This window comes from Plecotus auritus (assembly GCF_963455305.1).
Source record: "Plecotus auritus genome assembly, chromosome: X".
Taxonomy (NCBI): Eukaryota; Metazoa; Chordata; class Mammalia; order Chiroptera; family Vespertilionidae; genus Plecotus; species Plecotus auritus.
In genome coordinates this window covers 72,213,098-72,234,550 of record NC_137784.1, presented here as the reverse complement: position 1 = coordinate 72,234,550, position 21,453 = coordinate 72,213,098, and the positions used below count along the sequence as shown (strand labels likewise).

Below are 21,453 nucleotides of genomic sequence, written 5' to 3'. Positions count from 1 at the left end.
TTATTAATATCAACAATAATAAAAGCTCATTTATATAACCTCTTTTGATGACTCAAATTTAAAATATTTATGTAAACCCTCTAATCTGACCTCAATTCAAAATTGGAAAGTGCAGGAAATGTAAAGGGAATGCCTATGGACACCAAACATTTCAGTGAGCTAGTACTGATGGGCATTAAATACAATGATTCTTATAAATGAACAGGTGCTTCTCGTAAAAAATAAAAATGACATAACATGATTTCTATTTAATAACTAATTTGACAATAATTGTTAGAAAATTAAGCTTTCCTTAACATTTTAAGTGATTAATATAGTTTAATAACTTTTTAAAGCAATCTACACTGAGTGGCCAGATTATTATGATCTCTGAATGCATAATAATCTGGCCACTCAGCGTATATCCTATATAATAAAAGGCTAATATGCAAATTGTCCCCTCGACCAGGAGTTTTGTTGTGGAGCGAACGCGAGTGAACAACCACTGGAGTCCAGACCAAATTAAAATTTAGGGAGCCTTTATTAGCCGGCCGGCGACTGCTCTGCCTTTCTCCACACAGGGAGTCCAGAGAGCAGCCCCGACCCTTTGTGCAGGACCACTTTTAAGCACATTTACCACATCTTGTTTTTGCAGAGCAAGCAATTTAAGACAAAACAGTTTTTAATGTCAGGGTCATATTATTGATGACCATGTCATTTACAGTGTCATCCTGTTCTTCAGAAAGCTGACAGTGTTCTTTCTTGCAAGGCTATTTTGTGAGGTGCAGCTGGGATTCAAGGCTAAGTCGACTAGGAGGAAGCATGCTCAAAAATTTCTACTCTCTAACAGTTCACCAGCAGGCAGGCCAGCCAACCGCCCATGTCCCCTCCCCCTGGCCATACACACACACACACACACACACACACACACACACACTGAGTGGCCAGATTATTATGCGTTCAGAGATCATAATAATCTGGCCACTCAGTGTACATAGATTAGAGGCCCGGTGCATGATGCACAGCTGGGGTCCCTCAGCCTGGCCAGCAATTGGGGCCAGCTGGCCAGGGGGAGGAACCACAGGAGGTTGGCCAGCCAGGGGGAAGGACTGTGGGAGGTTGGCCGGCCGGGGGGAGGGGCCACGGGAAGTTGGCTGGCTGTGGGAGGCTGGCTGGGGGAGGGACTGCAGGAGGTTGGCCAGCTGTGGGAGGTTGGCTGTGGGAGTGTACTGACCACCAGAGGGGAGCTCCTGTGTTGAGTGTCTGCCCCCTAGTGGTCAGTGTGCATCATAGCGACCGGTCAGTCGGTTGTAACTGTCACTTAGGCTTTTATATACACTGAGTGGCCAGATTATTATGATCTCTGAACACATAATAATCTGGCCACTCAGTGTATATCCTATATAATAAAAGACTAATATGCAAATTGTCCCCTAAACCAGGAGTTCGACCAGCAGGCAGGTTGGCCGACTGCTCATGTCCCCTCCCTCTGGCCAGGCTGGCCGGACTCCACACATACACGAATTCATGCACCAGGCCTCTAAAGTATATATATTGAGTGGCCAGATTATTATGCGTTCAGAGACCATAATAATATGGCCACTCAGTGTATATCCTATATAATAAAACCCTAATATGCAAATCAACCGAGCAGCAGAATGACCAGTCGTTCAGCCAGAAGCCGGGCTCACAGCTGGCGAATGCAGCAGCCGTAACCTTTCCCACCTCCGCTGCAGGCAGACGGTAAGGAGTGAGGGGTCCTGGATTGTGAGAGCCCCACCTACAAGAGGGATGTTTGACATCCCCTGAGTGGTCCTGAACTGCAAGAGGGCGCAGGCTGGGCTGAGGGACACCCCCCACTCCAGTGCACAATTGTTGTGCACCAGGCCTCTGGTAGATATAAATATATGTATGCTACATATGTTGTATATATAGTAAGACATTGTGATATCAGCTTAGAATCCTTTGCTTTAATATAATAGGGAAATAAACTTGCAAAATATCCTGCAGCATTTCCTTATAAAAGAATTCTGAAACACTTCTGAAAGCAGTTTCTAGGAAAGACTTTTTGGTAAAAATTAATACACAATTGGAGGGTTTAAAACAAGGGCAACATCTGTTAGAGTTTTTCATGTCCTTCCCAAATTGCAAGTGTCACCTTCAAGATTTGATTCTAAAATAAGTACACTTAGGTGCCAAGAATGAGTAATACTGTTCAGACCAGAGGCAACTCAGAAAGAAATGTGGATAGTCTGGAAATTCTCGTTCAGCCAGCGTATTTCACTGAACCAGACTAATTCTCTTCCTGGCTGTCACACCCATTCTGGCTTCCAGGTAAACCCCAGACCTGCCTGCCTGGGCATGTATCAGGCCTCTGGAATAGGACTGCGGTTTCCATGACATATACTTCATAAATATGTAAAAGGAACCTAGATTACCAACTATATAACTGACACCATGTATCAAGTGGGGAATGCCTGATACATAAGGCCCACGGAATCATTTGGTCAGGCCCTGCCACAGCATTAGGGGTGAGTTAATTAAATGTTTGGCCAAATATAGCAGGGTAATTCTTAAGTTGATAATTTTATATGGCCCATGAATATTATAAATATCCAAATGGTCCTTGGCAGTAAAAAGGTTCCCCACCCCTGACAAATGAATTGAAAACTAGCTGTTTATATAGCAACTAGGGGCCCGGTGCACAAAATTTGTGCACTGATGGGGGGTCCCTCAGCCCAGCCTGCCCCCTCTCACATACTGGGAGCCCTCAGGGGAAGTCCTACTGAGGCGACCAGGCTGATCAGGGGAAGGCACCAGTCCCATCACCCCGCTACTGTAGTCACTGCCAGTCACCGCAGCCACCAAGGTGTTTTCATCAACACGGACTCCAGTCCCTTCACCATGAAAAAATGACAACTTTCTTTAGGCATTTTCAAGATGTGTCTTTCATAGGATATGACATTTCTTTCTTTCGTTTTTTTTTATCCTCACCTGAGGATATGTTTCCATTGATTTTTAGAGAATGTGGAAGAGAAAGGGAAAGACAGAGAGAAACATCAAAGTGAGAGGAACACTTTGATTGGTTGCCTCCTACATGAGCACTGACCTGGGCACCAGCCAGGGAGGAGCCTGCCCTTGATCAGAATCGAACTGGACCCTGCGGTTGGCAAGCCTAGGCATTATCCACTGAGCCAAACTGGCCAGGGCAGGATATGACATTTCTTAGCCCTCCAGCAGCAGACTTGCCTTTTATTCTCCAGGAGTGTGGTGGAAATACCCTAGATCACCTTTTTGGATTCTTATACCCAAGTTACTAAGAATATTACCAGTGGCAAACAGGGAGGTTAGCCAATGAGCTGTCAGAAAAGTTATTTCCTCTGTAGTTCACACCAACTGCCTCCGATCTCTGGCTCCACCCCGGCCAAGGCCTAAAGCTGGGGTGGGCAAACTTTTTGACTCGAGGGCCACAATGGGTTCTTAAACTGGACCGGAGGGCCGGAACAAAAGCATGGATGGAGTGTTTGTGTGAACTAATATAAATTCAAAGTAATCATCATTACATAAAAGGGTACGGTCTTTTTTTTTTATTTCAATAGTTTTATTCATTTCAAACATTTTAACAAGAAGAATGTAAACACTAATTATTATAATTTGAAACTTCAAAAAATGGAGGAATCATAGCACAATAACATACCTTATATTGAAGATGGCAAAGGCAAAATAAAATTGCCTAACAAAGGAAAGGTACAAAAGCCTTTCAAATTAAACTTAAATATAATAAAATAATTTAAAACTAAAACAAATAGAAAAGAACAAAATGTGTAAACAGTAAATTAAACATTTTCTTTAGTGCAACTTCCAAATTATGCCCGGGATGTAGATGTAGATGGCAATGTAGACTGGGTTGAAAGGTTTTTGGTCTTTAAAACATCAACTTCAGTGGGAACAGTGTTGTTGGTCTCCTTTTTAGCTAATGCTCTGATACTGTGCTCTCCAGGGGCGTGTCTCCCTACATCACCACGATGAAGTGTCTACGAATTCCCAGGGTGATGTCGGGCGACGCGTCCGCGGGCATTACAAGGAGCCTCTGGAAGATTGAGAGGTTGTTCCTTCTACTGAATGGGCAGATATAAATCCGCCCACTCAGAAGAAGGAGCTGCGGCCGTGTTTCCCGACGTTACCATGTTAACACTGCTGCTGGTGAAGGAGCGGAGGGGAGAGCAAGAGAACCCTCCGCTCTTTCGGCTCCGTGGGCCAGCCGGATAGAACAGCCAAATGGGCCGGATCCGGCCCTTGGGCCGTAGTTTGCCCACGGCTGGCCTAAAGCCTCCCGGCCTGGGCAGGGGCCTCCCAGCTCCCTCCCATCACCCGCCTCTGCCCCTGCCCAGGCCCCAAGCCTCTGGTCCAGGCTTGGGGCCTGGGCAAGGGACCCCCAGCTCCCTCCGATCATCCAGCTCCGCCCCTGCCCAGGTCCCAAGCCTCTGGGCGAGGCTTGGGGCCTAGGCAGGGGACCCCCAGCTCCCTCCAATCGCCCGGCTCCACCCCTGCCCCAGGAGCCCCCTGGCTCAGGCCCTTCCCAGGTTGCTCAGGACCCACGGGGGCCTACCTCAGAGTGACCTGGGTGCTGAGCAAGTTCCCAGGACCCAGGCTGCTGGGTGCCTACGTATGCAAATTAACCTCCATCTTTGTTGGGTTAATTTGCATACTCACTCTGATTGGCTGTGGGCTTAGCGGAGGTATGGTTGATTTACATGTTTGTCTATTATTAGGTATGATTAAAAGTACTAGGTCAAACTCAGCTTTGCTGTCTTACTACCCTTTTGACTTTTGGACAAATCACTTATCTCCATGTGACCCAGTTATCTAATGTTTCAAAATGTTTAAATGATTTAATATATGTAAAAAGTTCAGAAAATGTGTGATATATAACAAATGCTTTATGATTCAACTCTTTTCTGTCTCTGTGTTCATTATCTTAGTACATAAATGCTGAATTTCCAGTTCATATATACATTCCAGGTAAACAACTGCCTAGTGCAGTGATTTTCAACCTGTGTGTCACAAGAAATTGTAAAACATGCAATTACCTGCCTATTTATTCAGGGGCACTGACCTCTTTTCCCTTAGATTGTCAAATAAATGATGACAACAGCCAACACAAAAATATTCCTCTAGTGTGAATGAATCAAAAAGGGCAAGGGTGGGGAAGTGGGGAGAGATTAACCAGAGAGCTTATATGCATATATGCATAACCCATGGACACAGACAATAGTGTGGTGAAGGACTGGGGGGTGGGGATGGGGTTTAGGGGGTCAATGGGGGACATCTGTAATACTTTCAACAATAAATATACATTTTTAAAAAATTATACCTATTTTTACTCAGATCAGTAACATCTTACCTAATAAAAGAGAAACATGCAAATTAACCATCACTCCACTATGCCCACAGCCAATCAGAGTGAGCATGCAAATTAACCCAACAAAGATGGAGATTAATTTGCATATGCAGGCGCGGAGTGGAGTGAAGCCTGCTATGAGGGGAAGGGGGGCAGCGGACGGAGCTACTGTAGTGGTGCTTCAAACAGAAGCGAGGACTTGCCGGCTTCGGGCGGCCACGGAGCGGGGACTTGCCGGCTCCCAGGCGGCTGGGAGTGAAGCCAGGGGAAGGAAGGCCTATTCTTGCACGAATATTGTGCAACGGGCCTCTAGTGTGTGTGTGTGTGTGTGTGTGTGTGTGTGTGTGTGTGTGTACATATATATATATATATATTTTTTGGGGGGGGGTACCACAGAATCTTAGTAATCAGTTTATGTGTGGCATGAAATGAAAAAGGTTGCAAATCGCTGGCTTAGTGGCTAAGGAATGTAGAGTACATTCAGCAACCAGCCAACAGAATTGCTGGGAGCCAATTCCAGCATGTCTAATTACAAGAGTTTTATCAAAAGGTTGATGAAACATGGGGGCTCAACAAGGGCTGAGTCACATATGTAATTACCTGTTAGAATGGCTAATAGGCACTTCCCCAAAACCTGAATAGGATGATTGTTTACTGCCAGACAGATCAGGGCATCTTAATCTACATGTTCTTGCCTCCTGTTGGCCAAACACCTGAACAGCTGTAGGCTATTCCCCAATCTGACAATGCTTCTGTACCCTACCCTTTGAAGTGTATTATCTCCACCTTGCCTTAGGACAAATTGTGTTAATAAAAAGCAAGGGGTCCTGAGACAAGGAGAGTCTTTAGCTCCTTTAGCTGAAGCTCCTCTGACCCCCAATTCCATTCAAAATTTTCTTTCATCTTTAGACTCTTTCTTAATCTATGCACAGCCTTTCTCCAGATTGCTGAACCCTTCTTAATGCTGGGACAAGAACCCTGGCACAGAATGCTCACAGACCAAACTTAATCTAGCACAGTTCATGAAGGACTTCATGTTTATTGAAACTTTAACTACATCAATCCTGAGGTGTTTATTGGACTTTTACCAATAAGATCACTGTTGCTGCAAGAGATAAAATATGGAGATGGAAAAATTAAGACAATCTACAAAAAGAGAGTCTTACAACTTAAAGTAATACTCCAAACAGCATAAGCCGATTGTAATTCTTATGATCACGAAGGAATTGAATGGTTAGTACAGGATTTTCTATAATTTATGGCCCAGGAGAATCTGGAAGCATGAGAGTGACCTATATAGCACATTTCCTAAAGGCCGAGAGCCAACAAATGTTTAAGATCATCTTTGAAAAAAATAATTAAGCCCTACTAGAACTGGCTATACAAAAGTTCTTCTCATCACTTCTTTGCTTCTTATTCCTGGTCCAAGAGAAAACAAATATACCAGAGGTAAAGAAAGTGAAATATAAGAAAAAGACTACTATGAAAACATTTGGAATAGTCCCTCCACATTCATTTCGGATACATTCCAAGAGCCCCAGTGAATGCCTGAAACCGAGATAGTACTAAACCCTACACAGACTATGTTTTTTACTAGGCACACATACCTATGATAACATTTAATTTATTAATTAGGCAGAATAAAAGATTAACAACAATCTATATATATAAAAGCCTAAATGACCGACTGACCGTTTGACCAGTAGCTATGATGCGCAATGACCACCAGGGAGCAGACATTCAACGCAGGAGCTGCCAAGCTGTGGTAACTTGGCAGCTGCAGTTCTCGGGTGACGCACCCAGAACCAGAGAGGAGAGAGCCCAATTCCAGGGTGCGTCACCCAAGAACTGCCCCCTTGCAATCCAGAAAACCTCAGGGGATGTCAGAGAGCCAGTTTTGGCCCGATCCCCACAAGCCAGGCCGAGGGATCCCACCGCTGCATGAATCTGTGCACCGAGCCTCTAGTAACTAATAAGGAAGTAGAGCAATTTTTTAAAAAATATGTTTTTATTGATTTCAGAGAGGAAGGGAGAGGGAGAGAGAGAGAGAGAGAGAAACATCAATGATGAGAGAGAATCATAGATTGACTGCCTCCAGCACATGGCACACTGGGGGGTGGAGCCCACAGGCAGGGCACATACTCTGACCTGGAATTGAACCATGACCTCCTGATTCATATGTCAATGCTCCTCAACCTCTGAGCAACATTGGTAGGATTATTATTTTTTAAAACAGAACAGTTTTAATAATATACTGTAATAAAAGTTATGGGAATGTGATATTATTAAGTAAAATAAGGGTCACTTTTATATAAGTACTCTGATGCCATTAACAGCCAATCAGGTAACTGAGACGACTACTGAGGGTTAAGTTGTTCAAAGGGTTGATTTATGTCCAGGATGGGACAGAGCTGGACAAAGCAGGACATATCACAAAGCATGAGATTTCATCATGCTACTCAGAATGGCACACATTTTAAAACATCTAAAGCGTTTAGTTCTGGAATTTTCCACTTAATATTTTCAGAACATGTTTGACCAAGGGTAACTACGAAACGATAGATAAAGTGGGACTACTGTAATTGTCTTTGCCTTCCACATATATCCCCAAATGTTCCATACATTCATTCTACTCTACTAAAGCAAATAACTGAGAGCTGCTATATACATCACATAAATACTAAATTATAAAAAAATATTACCCATAATGTTCATAAAAATCAGCAAGCTCTTAAGACTACTACTCTATTAAGTCCTAACTAGTGTCCAGTCTAATTAATTAAACTTATTTATTGTTAATAACTCTCAAGCAAATGTGATACAATATATAAATGTTGAAGCACAAATGTAGCCTGCCCACCAAGAAAACTGACAATGGTGTTTTGAAAAGCATTACATCTGAGAGAGCTGATAATAATAATGAAATGCTTCAATGTCTCTGAAGTTATGTATAAAGAAATGTAGACTATCATTGAAACAAAGAGAAAATAATCTATATAATAAAGAAGTAATATGCTAATTGGTCCTAACGGTGTCACAGTCACAACCTGGTGGGAGGGGATGGGGGCATGGACTTGCGACACTGGGACATGAAGCTGACGCAGGGGGCAGCCCCCCTGGCAAAGGCGTGCACAGGCCTGCAGCGCAGCCCAGCCTGGAGGAGGGGGGGGGGGCGTCAGGATGGGGGCGGGGCCTCGGCCAAGAGCTCTCAGCACTCCTGCGCCAGGGTCTGAAGGCACGAAGGGAGAGCACATAGGCAGTTAGGGGGTTTAGGCCAGGAGGGGAGAGCAGATAGGCAGTTAGGGGGATCAGGCCAGGAGGGGAGAGCAGATAGGCAGTTAGGGGGATCAGACAAGGAGGGGAGAGCAGTTAGGGGGACCAGGCTGGCAGGGGAGAGCAATTAGGCAGTTAAGGGGATCAGGCAGGCAGGTGAGCACTTAGGAGCCAGTGGTTTTGGATTGTGAGAGGGATCCCAGATTGGAGAGGGTGCAGGCCAGGCTGAGGGACCCCCTTACCCCGTGCACAAATTTTGTGACCAGGCCACTAGTACCATTATATTAGGATAATGATGAAGAGGTTTTATACACGTGACTATGTCCCTGAAAACAGCAAATTTAAGAATTTGTTGACTTGCCATTTTGTTCTATAAAATTAATAATATACTGTTATATCCTGATCTGGTAAGATATTAAATTTAAAAAGCTCTTTAAAAAGTCTCAAATATTAAACAATTTGGAACCCTATAGTGCAGTGGTCGGCAAACTCATTAGTCAAAAGAGCGGCAAACCAAAAAAAAAAAAAAAAAGAGCGGCAAACCGCGGCTCGCGAGCCACAGTTTGCCGACCATTGCTATAGTATAAAGCTGTTCTTAGGCACTACTATTACAGAAAGCAAATATTATGAAGTTTATATCTAGTACAGCAAAGGCTACTGTAAATAGCTGGCAGTTATCTTTGTCATTATATATATCTACCTGTGGCCAATTGTTTACATTAGTTAAAACACCATGCCAAGGTCATGAGTTCAATTCTTACTATGTCAGATAACTTTGTTCTGTACCAAGGACACAGACTCTACACCTAACCCACTGTCATCATAAATGTGTATAATTTGTCACAAAAAGCATTACACAAAAAAAGATGAAATGATCAGTTTAAAAAAATTACTACCACTGGAAATCAAAACAGTATCATACCCTATTAATTATGGTAGGTAGTATCATCTTTATATAAGGATGACAGACATCATTAGTAGACCAAATAAATTTAAAAAAGAAAATATGAAAAAAAATCTCACTGCTTTCATAGGTTATATATAAGTGAACATGAAAAAGAATATGGCTGATCAGAAGCCATCTCAGAAAAGAGTAAAGAATTCTAAAATTTTAAGAAATTATAAATTCTAAAGGAATCCCTTAGCTAAATTATGCCTTAATCTGAAATATTCAAAAAGGGCTAGACTTGTGTCCCCAAATCCTGTTTCAAATGCAATAAATTAACTTTCTAAGATTTTACCTTTATATATGGTCAGTATATGCCCTGAAATAGATTAAGAAACTGTGCAATGCCAAGTGATATTTTTAATAAAATGAAGATCTATAAATTATGATACAAGGATTTTTGAACCACATTCTGATCTATCACATAGATATATGTATTAACATTTGATAATACACTAAACTGTTAAAAGACTTAAATTCTCAGCATTAAGAAAACAAAGACATGTGATATAGAATAAAAAATGCCAATAATTAACAAGAGTATGATCTGATTGGTACTGTAAAAACAAATAGTAAATTAAAAGCTAGGAGAGCAGTGATAGCATCTTTATCATTGCTATTAATGGAACAAAAGGTACCTAATCACACCAGCTTCTCTTTTCAAAGACAATTACAAATATCCTAGTAGCATCACATGTGACAGAGTAGTCACTTTTGTTGCCTTCTATTAAAAACAATTACATGCTAGGAAAAGCACATTGCTCTCTCATTGCCAGGAGCATGTTATCAGTCTGTTCTTATCACATGAAGCCAGACACAATCAACTCTCAGTAAACCATTCAAATGCAGGGAATATTGATATTTCACAATAGTTATATTTGCCATTTGAAAGCAACACATAGTCTGTTTAGGTTCCTATAAAATTAATTCAAATTAAAAGTATAATCCTTGTTCTAGCCAGTTTGGCTCAGTGGATAGAGCACTGGCCCACAGACTGAAGGGTCCCAGGTTCCACTCCAGTCAAGGGCATGTACCTGGGTTGCAGGCTCAATCCCCAGCCCTGGTAGGGGCACATGCGGGAGGCAACCAATCAACGTGTCTCTCTCACATCAATGTTTTTCTCCCCCTCCCTTCCACTCTCTAAAAATCAATGGAAAAATCTCCTCCAGTGAGGAGTAAAAAAACAAAAAAAAAGTATAATCTTTAAGTCATTATCAACAGATGACAAAGAACAGGAAAAAATGATGCTGGAGAGGCAGGGAGAAATCAGACTAGTCTTAATATTTGGCCATGGATGAACCAAAGGCAAAACACACAAATGTAGAGCACTTAGCCAAGGGTTGCTAACAACTTCAATATATCTCACTCTTTCTAGATGGGTTTTATATGGGGAGTTACGTTTTTCAGCACACTGTAAACAATTACTTAGTGAGCAAACTGATTCATTCAGTTCTGTCAAAAGGACAGGCTGCAGATTCAGGCTTGTTCTAATGCACCCTATTTCCCAGCTTTGTTCACATAGTAATCATAGCAAAGTGGTAAAGCTCCCAGGCTGTGCAATCATCCTGCTTGAGCTTGATTTCCAGTTCCACTTTGCCCATTTGCAAAATGGCTATAAAAACAGTACCTACAGCATAGATTAAAAAATTAACCCATGTAAAATACTTAAAAAAGTAGCTGGCATATAGTAAGTGCATAACAAATATTAATACTTTTAATTCTTTAAATGGAACTAATATTTTTAGATATATTTTATTGATTTCAGAGAGGAAGGGAGAGAGACACAGAGATAAAAACATCAATGATAAGAGAGAATCACTGATAGACTGCCTCCTACACGCCCCACACTGGGGATCAAGCCCACAACCAGGGCATGTGCCCTGACCAGGAACTGAACCTTGACCTCCTGGTACATAGGTTGATGTTCAACCACTGAGCTATGATGGCCAGGCTGGAACTGATATTTTTAAGTTATAATTTTGAATTTCTTGGGTCATTTCCCATACAGGATCTGGAGGGCACCTAATAAAATTGACCTCACTCAATTGGCATACCTACCTTACAAGATGTTAATCGCTGTTTTAAAATAATGATATGCTCATAGAAACAGAGCTAAGATTTGTGGTTGCCAGAGGCTGGAGGTTATGGGGTAGGAGAATTGGGTGAAGGTGGTCAAATGGTATAAATTTCTAATTATAAGATAAACTAGAGGCCCAGTGCATGAAAATTCATGCACTGGAGGAGGGGTCTCTCAGCCCGGACTGCCCCCTCTCACAGTCCGGGAGCCCTGAGGGGCGGGAGGCAACCTGGCAATCAAGGGAAGGTGATGCCCCCATCACACCTCTGCTGCTGCCACTGCCGGCAGTGCAAGCCTCAGCTGGCCCTGGTTATCTGAGCCTCGGGCCAGCCCTGGGCGGCTTGCCTGCACCTAGGGCCAGCCCTGGGTGGCTGGGCAGCTGCCATCCAAGGCTTGCCTGTGCCTCAGGCCGGCCCTGGGCAGCTGGGGGGCTGAGGGAACTGGGCGCCGCCATATTGTGGCAGTAGGCGCCACCATCTTTTGAGGGCGTGACAGTCAATTAGCATATTCCTTCCTTATTGGCTGTGGGTGCCGCCATCTTGAGGGTGTGGCAGTCAGTTACCATATTCCCTCCTTATTGGCTGTGGGTGCTTCCATCTTTGTGAGGGTGTGATGGTCAATTAGCATACTCCCTCTTTATTAGATTATGTATTGGAAAGTTGTTGTAAATATTAAAAGTTCCCATCACAAGAAAAAGAAATCTGTAATTATGTGAGGTAAGGGATAGTCACTAAACTTATTGTGGTAATCAATATGTAAAATCATTATGTTATACAGCCTAAATTTACGTGACTTTATATGTCAATTATATAATGATAAAACTTGAAGAAATGATAAAAAGCAAACAAAAAATAATGGCACAAATAAAAATTATAATAATGAAAATAATAGCAAAAAGCAACGTTTAAAATTAGGGAAAACTAAGTAAAATTCAGATATTACTGAATGATTCATTAAAAAGAAACAAATTTATTCTCACCAACAAGGACTAACTGATTAAAGGAATTACTTATATACAATGCCTCAGAAAAACCTACCAGATTTAGACTTCTCTAAATTGAATTTATTTTTTAAACAAATCAGAGAAACCTTTTGTTTTTCCTTCTTTTATCATGCGAGATACAGTCTGGACCTGGTTTAAGTGCCATCAGTCTTCAGTTGGAACAAAGCACACTGCTTTGTGCTTCTACATAGCTGTGTTAGAAATGTCCATTGCATTTCAATGTCAATAGTTTCTATTTGCCAAAATAAAACTAATCTAGGAGAATAATAATTCTAAATGTAAATGAGTATCTGTGTGAATTGTAAATGCTACCGACTGAGTACCTGTGCTTGTGCCTAATCGATACAATGCTTATCAGCAAAAATTACTGAAACAGGAGAGACAGTCTCACTAAATCACAGCTAAAAATTGTCATACTAAAATAACACAAGGTGCCTATAGTGTTAGAAAGCTAATCCCATGAAAAATTGATTTCATTACTTTATGTACCCCATATATATTAATATATCCTTACCAAATACCTAATGGCATGAAGACCACATTTCTTCATTCATTATTAAAAGAGACAGACCCCAAGTCATAGCCATGCTCTACAGTTAATAGATTCTATGAAGAAAATGCCTTAAAAAAAATCTTAAATCATAGCAAAAAATAGGCATATCCCCTTCCATGAACATACAACTTCCTAGCTGTGGTTTAAGCTCTGAAGAACTATCTTCAGTTCCAGGATATCAGAATTACACATTTCATAAGATAATATATGTGAAACAATAGCATTAAAAAGGAATCAGTTAAACTGTGCAACAAAATGCCCAAATTACTAAGGGCATAAAAGCCATACAACGCCAATGTTACAACATAGGGAAGTGATTAAAAACAAAACTGGGTTCAAATCTCAGCTTTACCAATTATCAGCTATTGTAAATAAGATACACTGCTTAATCTTCCATAGCCTCAGTTTCTTCACCTATAAAATATTATTAATAGCATCTAGGGTTGGTGTGAGGACTAAATGAGATATGGATTTAAAATGTTTACACTGGCACTTGGGACAGAGTAAGTGCTTAATAAATGTGTTATTATTGCTATTACTATTATGATGATGATGACTGTTATAATTGTTTTCAATAGTGATGGTGTTAGTAGAAGCAGCACAATCACCACACCATCACCACTATGTAAAGATAGAGCCAGTTTGCAGCCTACTCATTTAAAAGGCTGAAGATACACTGTTTCAACTTTTCTCTACAATTAGTGACTCTTAGAATTAAACAATGGCATGTATCTCTGGCTCACAAATTCCTTGCTCCCTCTTGTATAGGAAGAAAGTGGTTGATCAATGCTAGAACAAGACAATTAGAAAGAAATGTATGTGTCAGCATAATTTAAAACACTTAAAATGTTCCTAATTTTAACAATTTTAGTAAGGTGATGGACAAAGCTAATCAGTTAGTTTATATATAGAAATCCAAAAAATTTGGACATAATAAAATAATTCAATTATATATAGGTATGTATGCTTTTTAGTTGGCTGCCTAAAAGAATTAGGTCTTCTTGGTTTGTTCTCTCTGTATTAAAACTTACATTATAGAGCATATGTTATGTATCATTAAGATGACAAGTTATTTATTAGGACACCAGGTCTCTTAGGACATTTTAGCGCCATCTTATAGGGGGTGTGAACTCTGAGACTGACATCTCATTATTTTCAAGTCAATTCCAAGAATTCCTATATTATGAAGACAGAGATGAATTAGATTTCACTACTCTTTTGGTTTTTTATAGCTTTACTAAATATAGAAGACTTTATTAAAGCAAACAAAAAAGCAGGTATCTTCAAAAGCAGCCAGCTGATTCCAAGACTAAGAAACACAATTTAGAATATGATCCTAGAGGAAAAGTGCTTTTATATAAATAGCTCAATTTTCTGTTATTATTACAGCTAAACTGTACTACAGAAATATATTATTGAAGAAGCTAAACTTTATTAACCTCTTGTGTTTATTTCTTATATTTCCTCCAAGCAACATTAAAACCAAGAAACTGCTTACAACTTCCACACAATCTTTGTTCTTCCTGAGGCCTCTAAAGAACCCTAGAAATTCTAATTAGAATTAGCAGTTATAACATACATATTTTATTATTATTTCAAGTTTAGTTAATATTAGCCATCATTACGTTAATTCTTATACAATATCACTATTATCCATAATTACTATAAATTTTAAGGAAAATGACACTATTATTAGCCCCTTGATGTTTCTATGCCGCCAAATATCATCAAATCAATAATAAAACTAGAACACAAATACAAATTCCAACAGTTGCATATATGATATATATATTCACAAGTACTAACAGGGCCTTTTCAAGTTGTCTCTAATACACAGAGATATATAATTTTTTCACTAATTCAGACATCATTTTGAGATATACTTTTTAATACAGCATCATTATGGCTTGTAAGAAGAACCTAAATATTATAAGTGTGGGGGCAAAGGCCTTAGGAACTAGAATACACAACAGATATTAAGAATTCCTACTAGTCAGGATATCACCATATCTTGCCTAGCCAAAGGGTATTTATTCACAATGTTCCATCATCTATCTGTGAATTCCCATCACCTATGTGTATGCCAAACACCTGCTCAATGATGAGTTATTGGGCCCCTCATGCTTAAAAAACAAAACCCCATTTCCTCAATGTGAAGTTCACTTTACTACCTTCACCCCCAAGTCTCAACCCAACAGGATGTGCTTTCAACACAGTATGGGCTTCACCTTCCCCCACCCCATTATTTTGCTAATGGTGTTCTTGGCCTAGAATGCCTTCTCTTCTTCTTCCCCTACTGAAATTCTACAAAACACAAGGCCCAGTTCAAATGATACCACCTCTGGGATCCCCATTTGAGCTAGGCAAAATTAACTATTTCCATTTTGGCATTTTAAGAATATCTATGTTGATATTTAATACAACTTGAATAAATGTAGTGCTCCTCTTCCTCTCCCCTTCCCTACATGATTAGTTCCCTAGTACAGGAATAAGCCTGTTCTCTCTCCTTCCCATGTACCTTGCACATGGTGGGGATTCTAAGAATAGAAACTGACCAAAATGAGAGATCCATTCTCTCCTAAAATAAAAATAATTTGGTTTATAATAGAAAGTTAAAATAAATTTATCTACAACTCTAAGATAAATACTTCAAATAGAAAGTATAATTTAATGGTACTTTCCTATATTAAATATTTACACATTTAAATACTATAGTTACCAGAACTAGTGTATTTTAGGACTTCTTTCTATTTAGCAATCCAAAGCAACTTTAAATACCTAGATTAAACCTTTTCTTAAAACAGCCCGGTAAAGCTTTCCAATTAATTTAGGAAACAGATCCTTGAGCTCTCCAAAACCCTTGCAATAGGAGGAAATTCTCAGAGGTTTTAGAACAGTGGGCCTAAGAGCTTTGGAAATAGTTCTTAGAAACAATGAGTGTGTGGCTGCTTCCTGATTGCATTTGAGTGACAGGCAAACTGCAGCTGAATGGGGAAGAAAGTGATGCCCTGGAGCTAGGAACTCCAGGAACTTCAAGGCTGCTTGGGTCACTGGAGCCAGAGCTCCCTATTAATTTCTTACAGATCCTGCCACCTACTGACCAAATTATAAATCAAGACCCTGTGAAAGACAAAGAACTTCAGCTATTACAGTAAGATCAATCGATAGTTATTAAGTGGTATTAAAATAAATGGCAGTTGTTTGATGAAAATGCGTTTTGGCTATACCGTACTTGTCTGGAATATGCTATAATGCTTAATTGTTCTGTTAAATGTCCCTTCAGAAATAAATCTTAGTAAAAGTCATGGTACTTACTACAGGTGTGCCAGACCTGATTTGTACTCAAATACTCAAAATTAGGAAAGAAATAGTAGCAGCACTGCTTAGAAAATTCCAAGACTCAGAGTTAAGAGGAATGGAAATGCAATGTTCTCAGCAATGAGTACATGAGAGCCTTTAAAAAAAAAAAAAAATCCTTACCCAAGGATATTTTCCAATTGATTTTTAGAGAGAATAGAAGGGAGAAGGAAAGACAGAGAAAGAGAAATAACAAAGGTGAGAGAGACACATCAATTGGTTGCCTCCGCATGCACCCTGACCAGAGCCGGTTGATCCAACCTGCAACCAAGGTACATGCCCCTGACTGGCATCGAGTCCAGGACCCTTCAGTCCGCGGGCCGATGCTCTATCCACTGAGGCAAACTGGCTAGGCCACATGAGAGCCTTTATGTGAATTTTGTTTAGTTTTACTTTGGTTTGATTAGATTTTAGCAGTCACAATAAGAATTGCTTCTATTGTAACTGATTGGCTCCTCCAAGTGCTGCTCTGAAGAGCAGGAAATTCTCTTGCTGAATTAACAGTTATATTAAATGTCAATAACTAAAATAAAACACACACACCATGTTAAATGAAAGGTAAGGGGAAATTAATATGTATTGAGTGCCTGCTATGCTAAGCACTGTGCTGGGTGCTTTAAATATATAACCTTATTTAATTCTCACAACACTACTAGGTAAACATTAGTCTATTCATTTTATGGATGAGAAAATTCAGTCTCAGAGGTTACAGGCAGCACAGCTGGAATGCAAATATGTGTAACTCCATATCCTCTGGCTTTCCCCACTATGCCACACTACTTGTAGAAACTCTCCAATGGGTTTTCTAGTTACCTCTATGTTTCAAACTTCATTTTCTTCATTGGTAAAATAAAGAATCACTTCTAAGGTTCAGACTAACGCTAAAATTTTATGAAACCTATGATTCTTGTGGGACTCAATCCAAATACATCAGTAAGTAAAAGAGCAAGTGCTCAATACGGAGTGTGCAAAGAACTATTAAGAAAAGTTCACGGAAATAAGAAATTAAAATTGCCTATGAATAGAAGAAAAGCTGCTCAACCTCACTCATAATTTAAGAAGTAAAAATTATAACATGGATGATTTACCATTTTCACCTCTGCGATGGGAACAGATTCTCATATGTTTTACGTGGCACTACAAATGGACACAAACTCTTTGAAAGACCATTTGGTAATATCCATCAAAATTATATATGTACACAGCATTTTAGACAGGAATTTCAATTCTAGAATTTACCCTACAGATAGATCCCATGTGCACAAAGATATATGTAGGTACATGTTCACTGAAGCATTGCTTGAAATAGCAAAGGACTGGAACTAACCTACATATCCATTACTAGGGAACTGGTAACATAAATTCAAATGGGCCCAGACTGCAAAATTCTATGCAGTATAGAAAAAGAACACAGGAAATAAACATAATCTATTATGGAATAATATCCAAGGACAAAAGTGAAAACAGCAGGAAGTAAAGTAACAAAAAACAAAAAAGATAAATATTCATATGCTTCTAGAGGCATAGACTATTTCTCATAGGCAATATGAGAAATTAGTAAGAGCGGTTTTCTCTGGAGAAGAAGCTGTAAGTCTGGGATTGAAGGACATGTTTACCATGTGTCTTTTCTTTCTTTCTTTTTTTAAGTATATACACACCTTAATATAAGCATATTTTACTTTTTCAATTTAGAAAAAGTGTTTATAATAAATAGTAGTCTATGGAGTTATTGAAGAACCATTCAAATGTAAGGTCTACTACAGCAAAGAAGGGAAAAAAGACCTAATGAGAGGAATTTTGTAAAATGTCAGAATTCTTCAAAATACTGTAATCCCCCAGATTTCTGTGTGTGCAAACTTCAATTTACAAGGAACAACAAATATAGCACAAGCACCTCCAGTGTGCAAGATTTAATAGAATGGCTGAAAAGGAATATATCTCTGTCTCTCTCTCTTTGTATCTTCCAAAAGTCATATTTTCACATGTTGGGGCATGTTGTGACAAATGAATGGTAAAGGTGCTAATTCTATGGGCAAAAGACTATGAAATACATCAATTTCTTAGTTTTAAAGATTCAGACTGAAAAAATCCTCTGTTTAAACTATCAGTTCTACAATGATTAGTAAAATAGTAAATGTTAATATAAACTATCAAAAATTCACAAACTACAACATTTACTTATAAGATTGAGAAGTTACCTCTATAGCACCAAAATAATGTGGGACATTCACAAGAGCCTAAGGGACTAATCATAAACAAGGCACTCTGTTAGCAAATCAGTAAAAAATACTTACTAGGTACCAGATTTTGATATTATTCCACAAAATTTGCTTATAGAAAGAAACTATAAAATTTCCTAGGAAACCAAATTGATAAGTAGTACAAATGTAAGAGGAAAGACTACTTGAGCACTAGGGTATCAATCTTATTCCAATATCATGAAAACTTAAAACCATCAGTATTATTGCATTATTTTATCTTACATGGTAAATCAACAAACTCATCTCCTCTGCTTCTCAGTAAAAATGACAACTTTATAATAGAGAGGGAATAACACATTAAACAATAAAAATAAAACTTAGATTTTCAGATGAATAACATTTATGCAAAATAAAATTAAAAGGCAAAAGAGCTACCTTCTTTAGTTGTTGGGTACATGCAGTTAATGTATTAATCTACTCATGTTTGACTCTGTCCAGTATGGAAAGATGACGCATGTATTAGTAGAAACTTTAGCAAAGCAACCAATTCAATATATCAGAATAAAGAATTTATATAAAAAACAATGTACCTTTCATCTGGGTAGCAAAATTCAGTGCCAATTTTGCAAAGAGATCTGGATTTTCAAACTTGTCCTCCTTAACCTTTAACCAGAAACAGTTCTCAGATAACTCTTTGGGTTCAATCTGAAACAAAAATAACAAACATATGTTTCTAAAAAATTATATTTAATTTTTCAAGAATTCACTTTCACCACAGTTGAATGACAGTTCCTTTACTCATTTACCTACTAAATCAACTTTAGGACCCATCAAAATAATACTATTGAAGTAAATATTTATTGGGAAAGGCACAGAATTCGATTAGTAAATAGAAAAGGCACATGATAGCAATAGGCCTTATAGCAAATTACATTTAAAAAAATCTTCTACTGACATAAAAATCTTCTACTGGAAGAAATCTTAAAAATAATTTAGCAAATCCTTCCCCAACTCACATACATTCTTCTTGCTCCTGGATTTTTTAAAATGGGGAAACTAAGATTCAGAAATGTGAATTCCCTATGTTCACTGATTAAGTTGAAGTCATTAACCATAATAATAGTTGATACATGCCTCCAACTATGTGTCCAGTACTGTTTTAAGTGATTTGCTACATCAACTCATCTAATTCTTTGAGGCGGGACCTATTATTATTTCCATGTTAAAGATGAGGAAATTGAGCCTCAGAGAGCTTAAGTAGCTGCCCAAGGCAGTAAATAGCAAAGACTGGATTTAAAACTAGGCAGTATAGCTCCAGGAATTGTGCTCTTAGTCACTACACTGAAACCCAAGTTTAGAATTGTGCATTTTCCAGGGCATCATGATGCTTAGTGATCCCTAGTACCATTATACTGCATGCTAAATTAACATACCATTACATTTGCACACAAAAACAACTGAACCAACAGCTTAGGGATCCTATAGTTTGGTAGATTGTACCTAATTTTTAAAAAATCTACTTTCTAAAACCATTTACTTTCTGAGCAAAGCATAAGTATATACATAACTTTAAAACTGATTTACCGTTATTCTGGAAAACCAATTTTCTATGTAGATACTGTCAAATATCACTGTATGTTTTTAGATGAGCCATTGCCCCAACTGGTAGTCTGGGTAACTGTATTTTCATTAAAAGATTAGTTGCTACTGAATGGGGACTGTGCCAATCTCAATAATAAGCTTTTTACAAGACATATTATGTGATAATAATACAGCAAAATATTATGGAAAAGAAAAAACATTCATACATCATATCAGAAAACAACTGGGTTATTCACTACTGACTACTGTCACCTATCTCAAACTATATAAAAACTAAAAAATAATAATAATCATTCCCTACAAACAAAAATAACTAAGATATAGAGGATCAATGAAAAAAAAGTGTATTTACTGTTACAGTACTGAAAGTTAATAATGATATAAGAATCAAAATTATTTTTCATTTAGTGATATATTTCATATATTAGTCTAATTATCACTTTCACTTTGATTTTTCTTTTGCCTTCTATTTTAATTTCAAATTATCTGTGCAGTTAAACAGCAAAATTTGTACTAGGAAAGATGAACATAAGATGGTCCTCAAATATGATATAATACTCATACATAGCAATACAGTCACTCACACATTAATGATGAACTATGGCTAGACAAAGCCAAAAAACTCTAGTTGTAGTATTACCTTTGACCAATTAATTCTCTTCATGGACACCTCTGGTTTATATATTTTTTTCTGCTTCATTCCATAAGGCAGATCAATTGGTGCTCCTGGAGAAGGAATTCCTCCAAGGGGAGGTGGTGGAGGAGGTCCCCCAAACAAAGGTGGTGGTGGTGGTATACCTCCTGGTAAAGGAGGAGGAGGAGGGGGGACTCCAAGGGGTGGAGGTGGAGGGGGAGGGGGGGGAGGCCCACCACCTGGCAATGGAGGTGGTGGAGGAGGGCCTGGAATTCCTGATGCACCTGAGACTCCATGTCCCTGAAACATAAATAACCCAATGTTTAAATACTTACAGTAAAATATAGCAACAAAGAAAACTTATCAGGAGACACTTGTGCTTGGTTTAAGATTACATGCACTTTATTTAACTGAGCAACAACTTAAG

The 21,453-nt window shown here is 38.9% G+C and overlaps 1 protein-coding gene across 1 annotated transcript in view; it reads right to left on the bottom strand.

The window, feature by feature from the left end:
- Positions 1 to 21,453, bottom strand: part of DIAPH2 (diaphanous related formin 2) — a 1,007,470-nt gene that overhangs the window by 690,359 nt on the left and 295,658 nt on the right. The window contains exons 16-17 of the mRNA XM_080653027.1: positions 21,033 to 21,326; positions 19,381 to 19,495 (exon numbers count right to left, since the gene is read on the bottom strand). Coding sequence (XP_080509153.1) covers positions 19,381 to 19,495; positions 21,033 to 21,326 — 409 coding nt within the window. The remainder of the gene's footprint in view (positions 1 to 19,380; positions 19,496 to 21,032; positions 21,327 to 21,453) is intronic.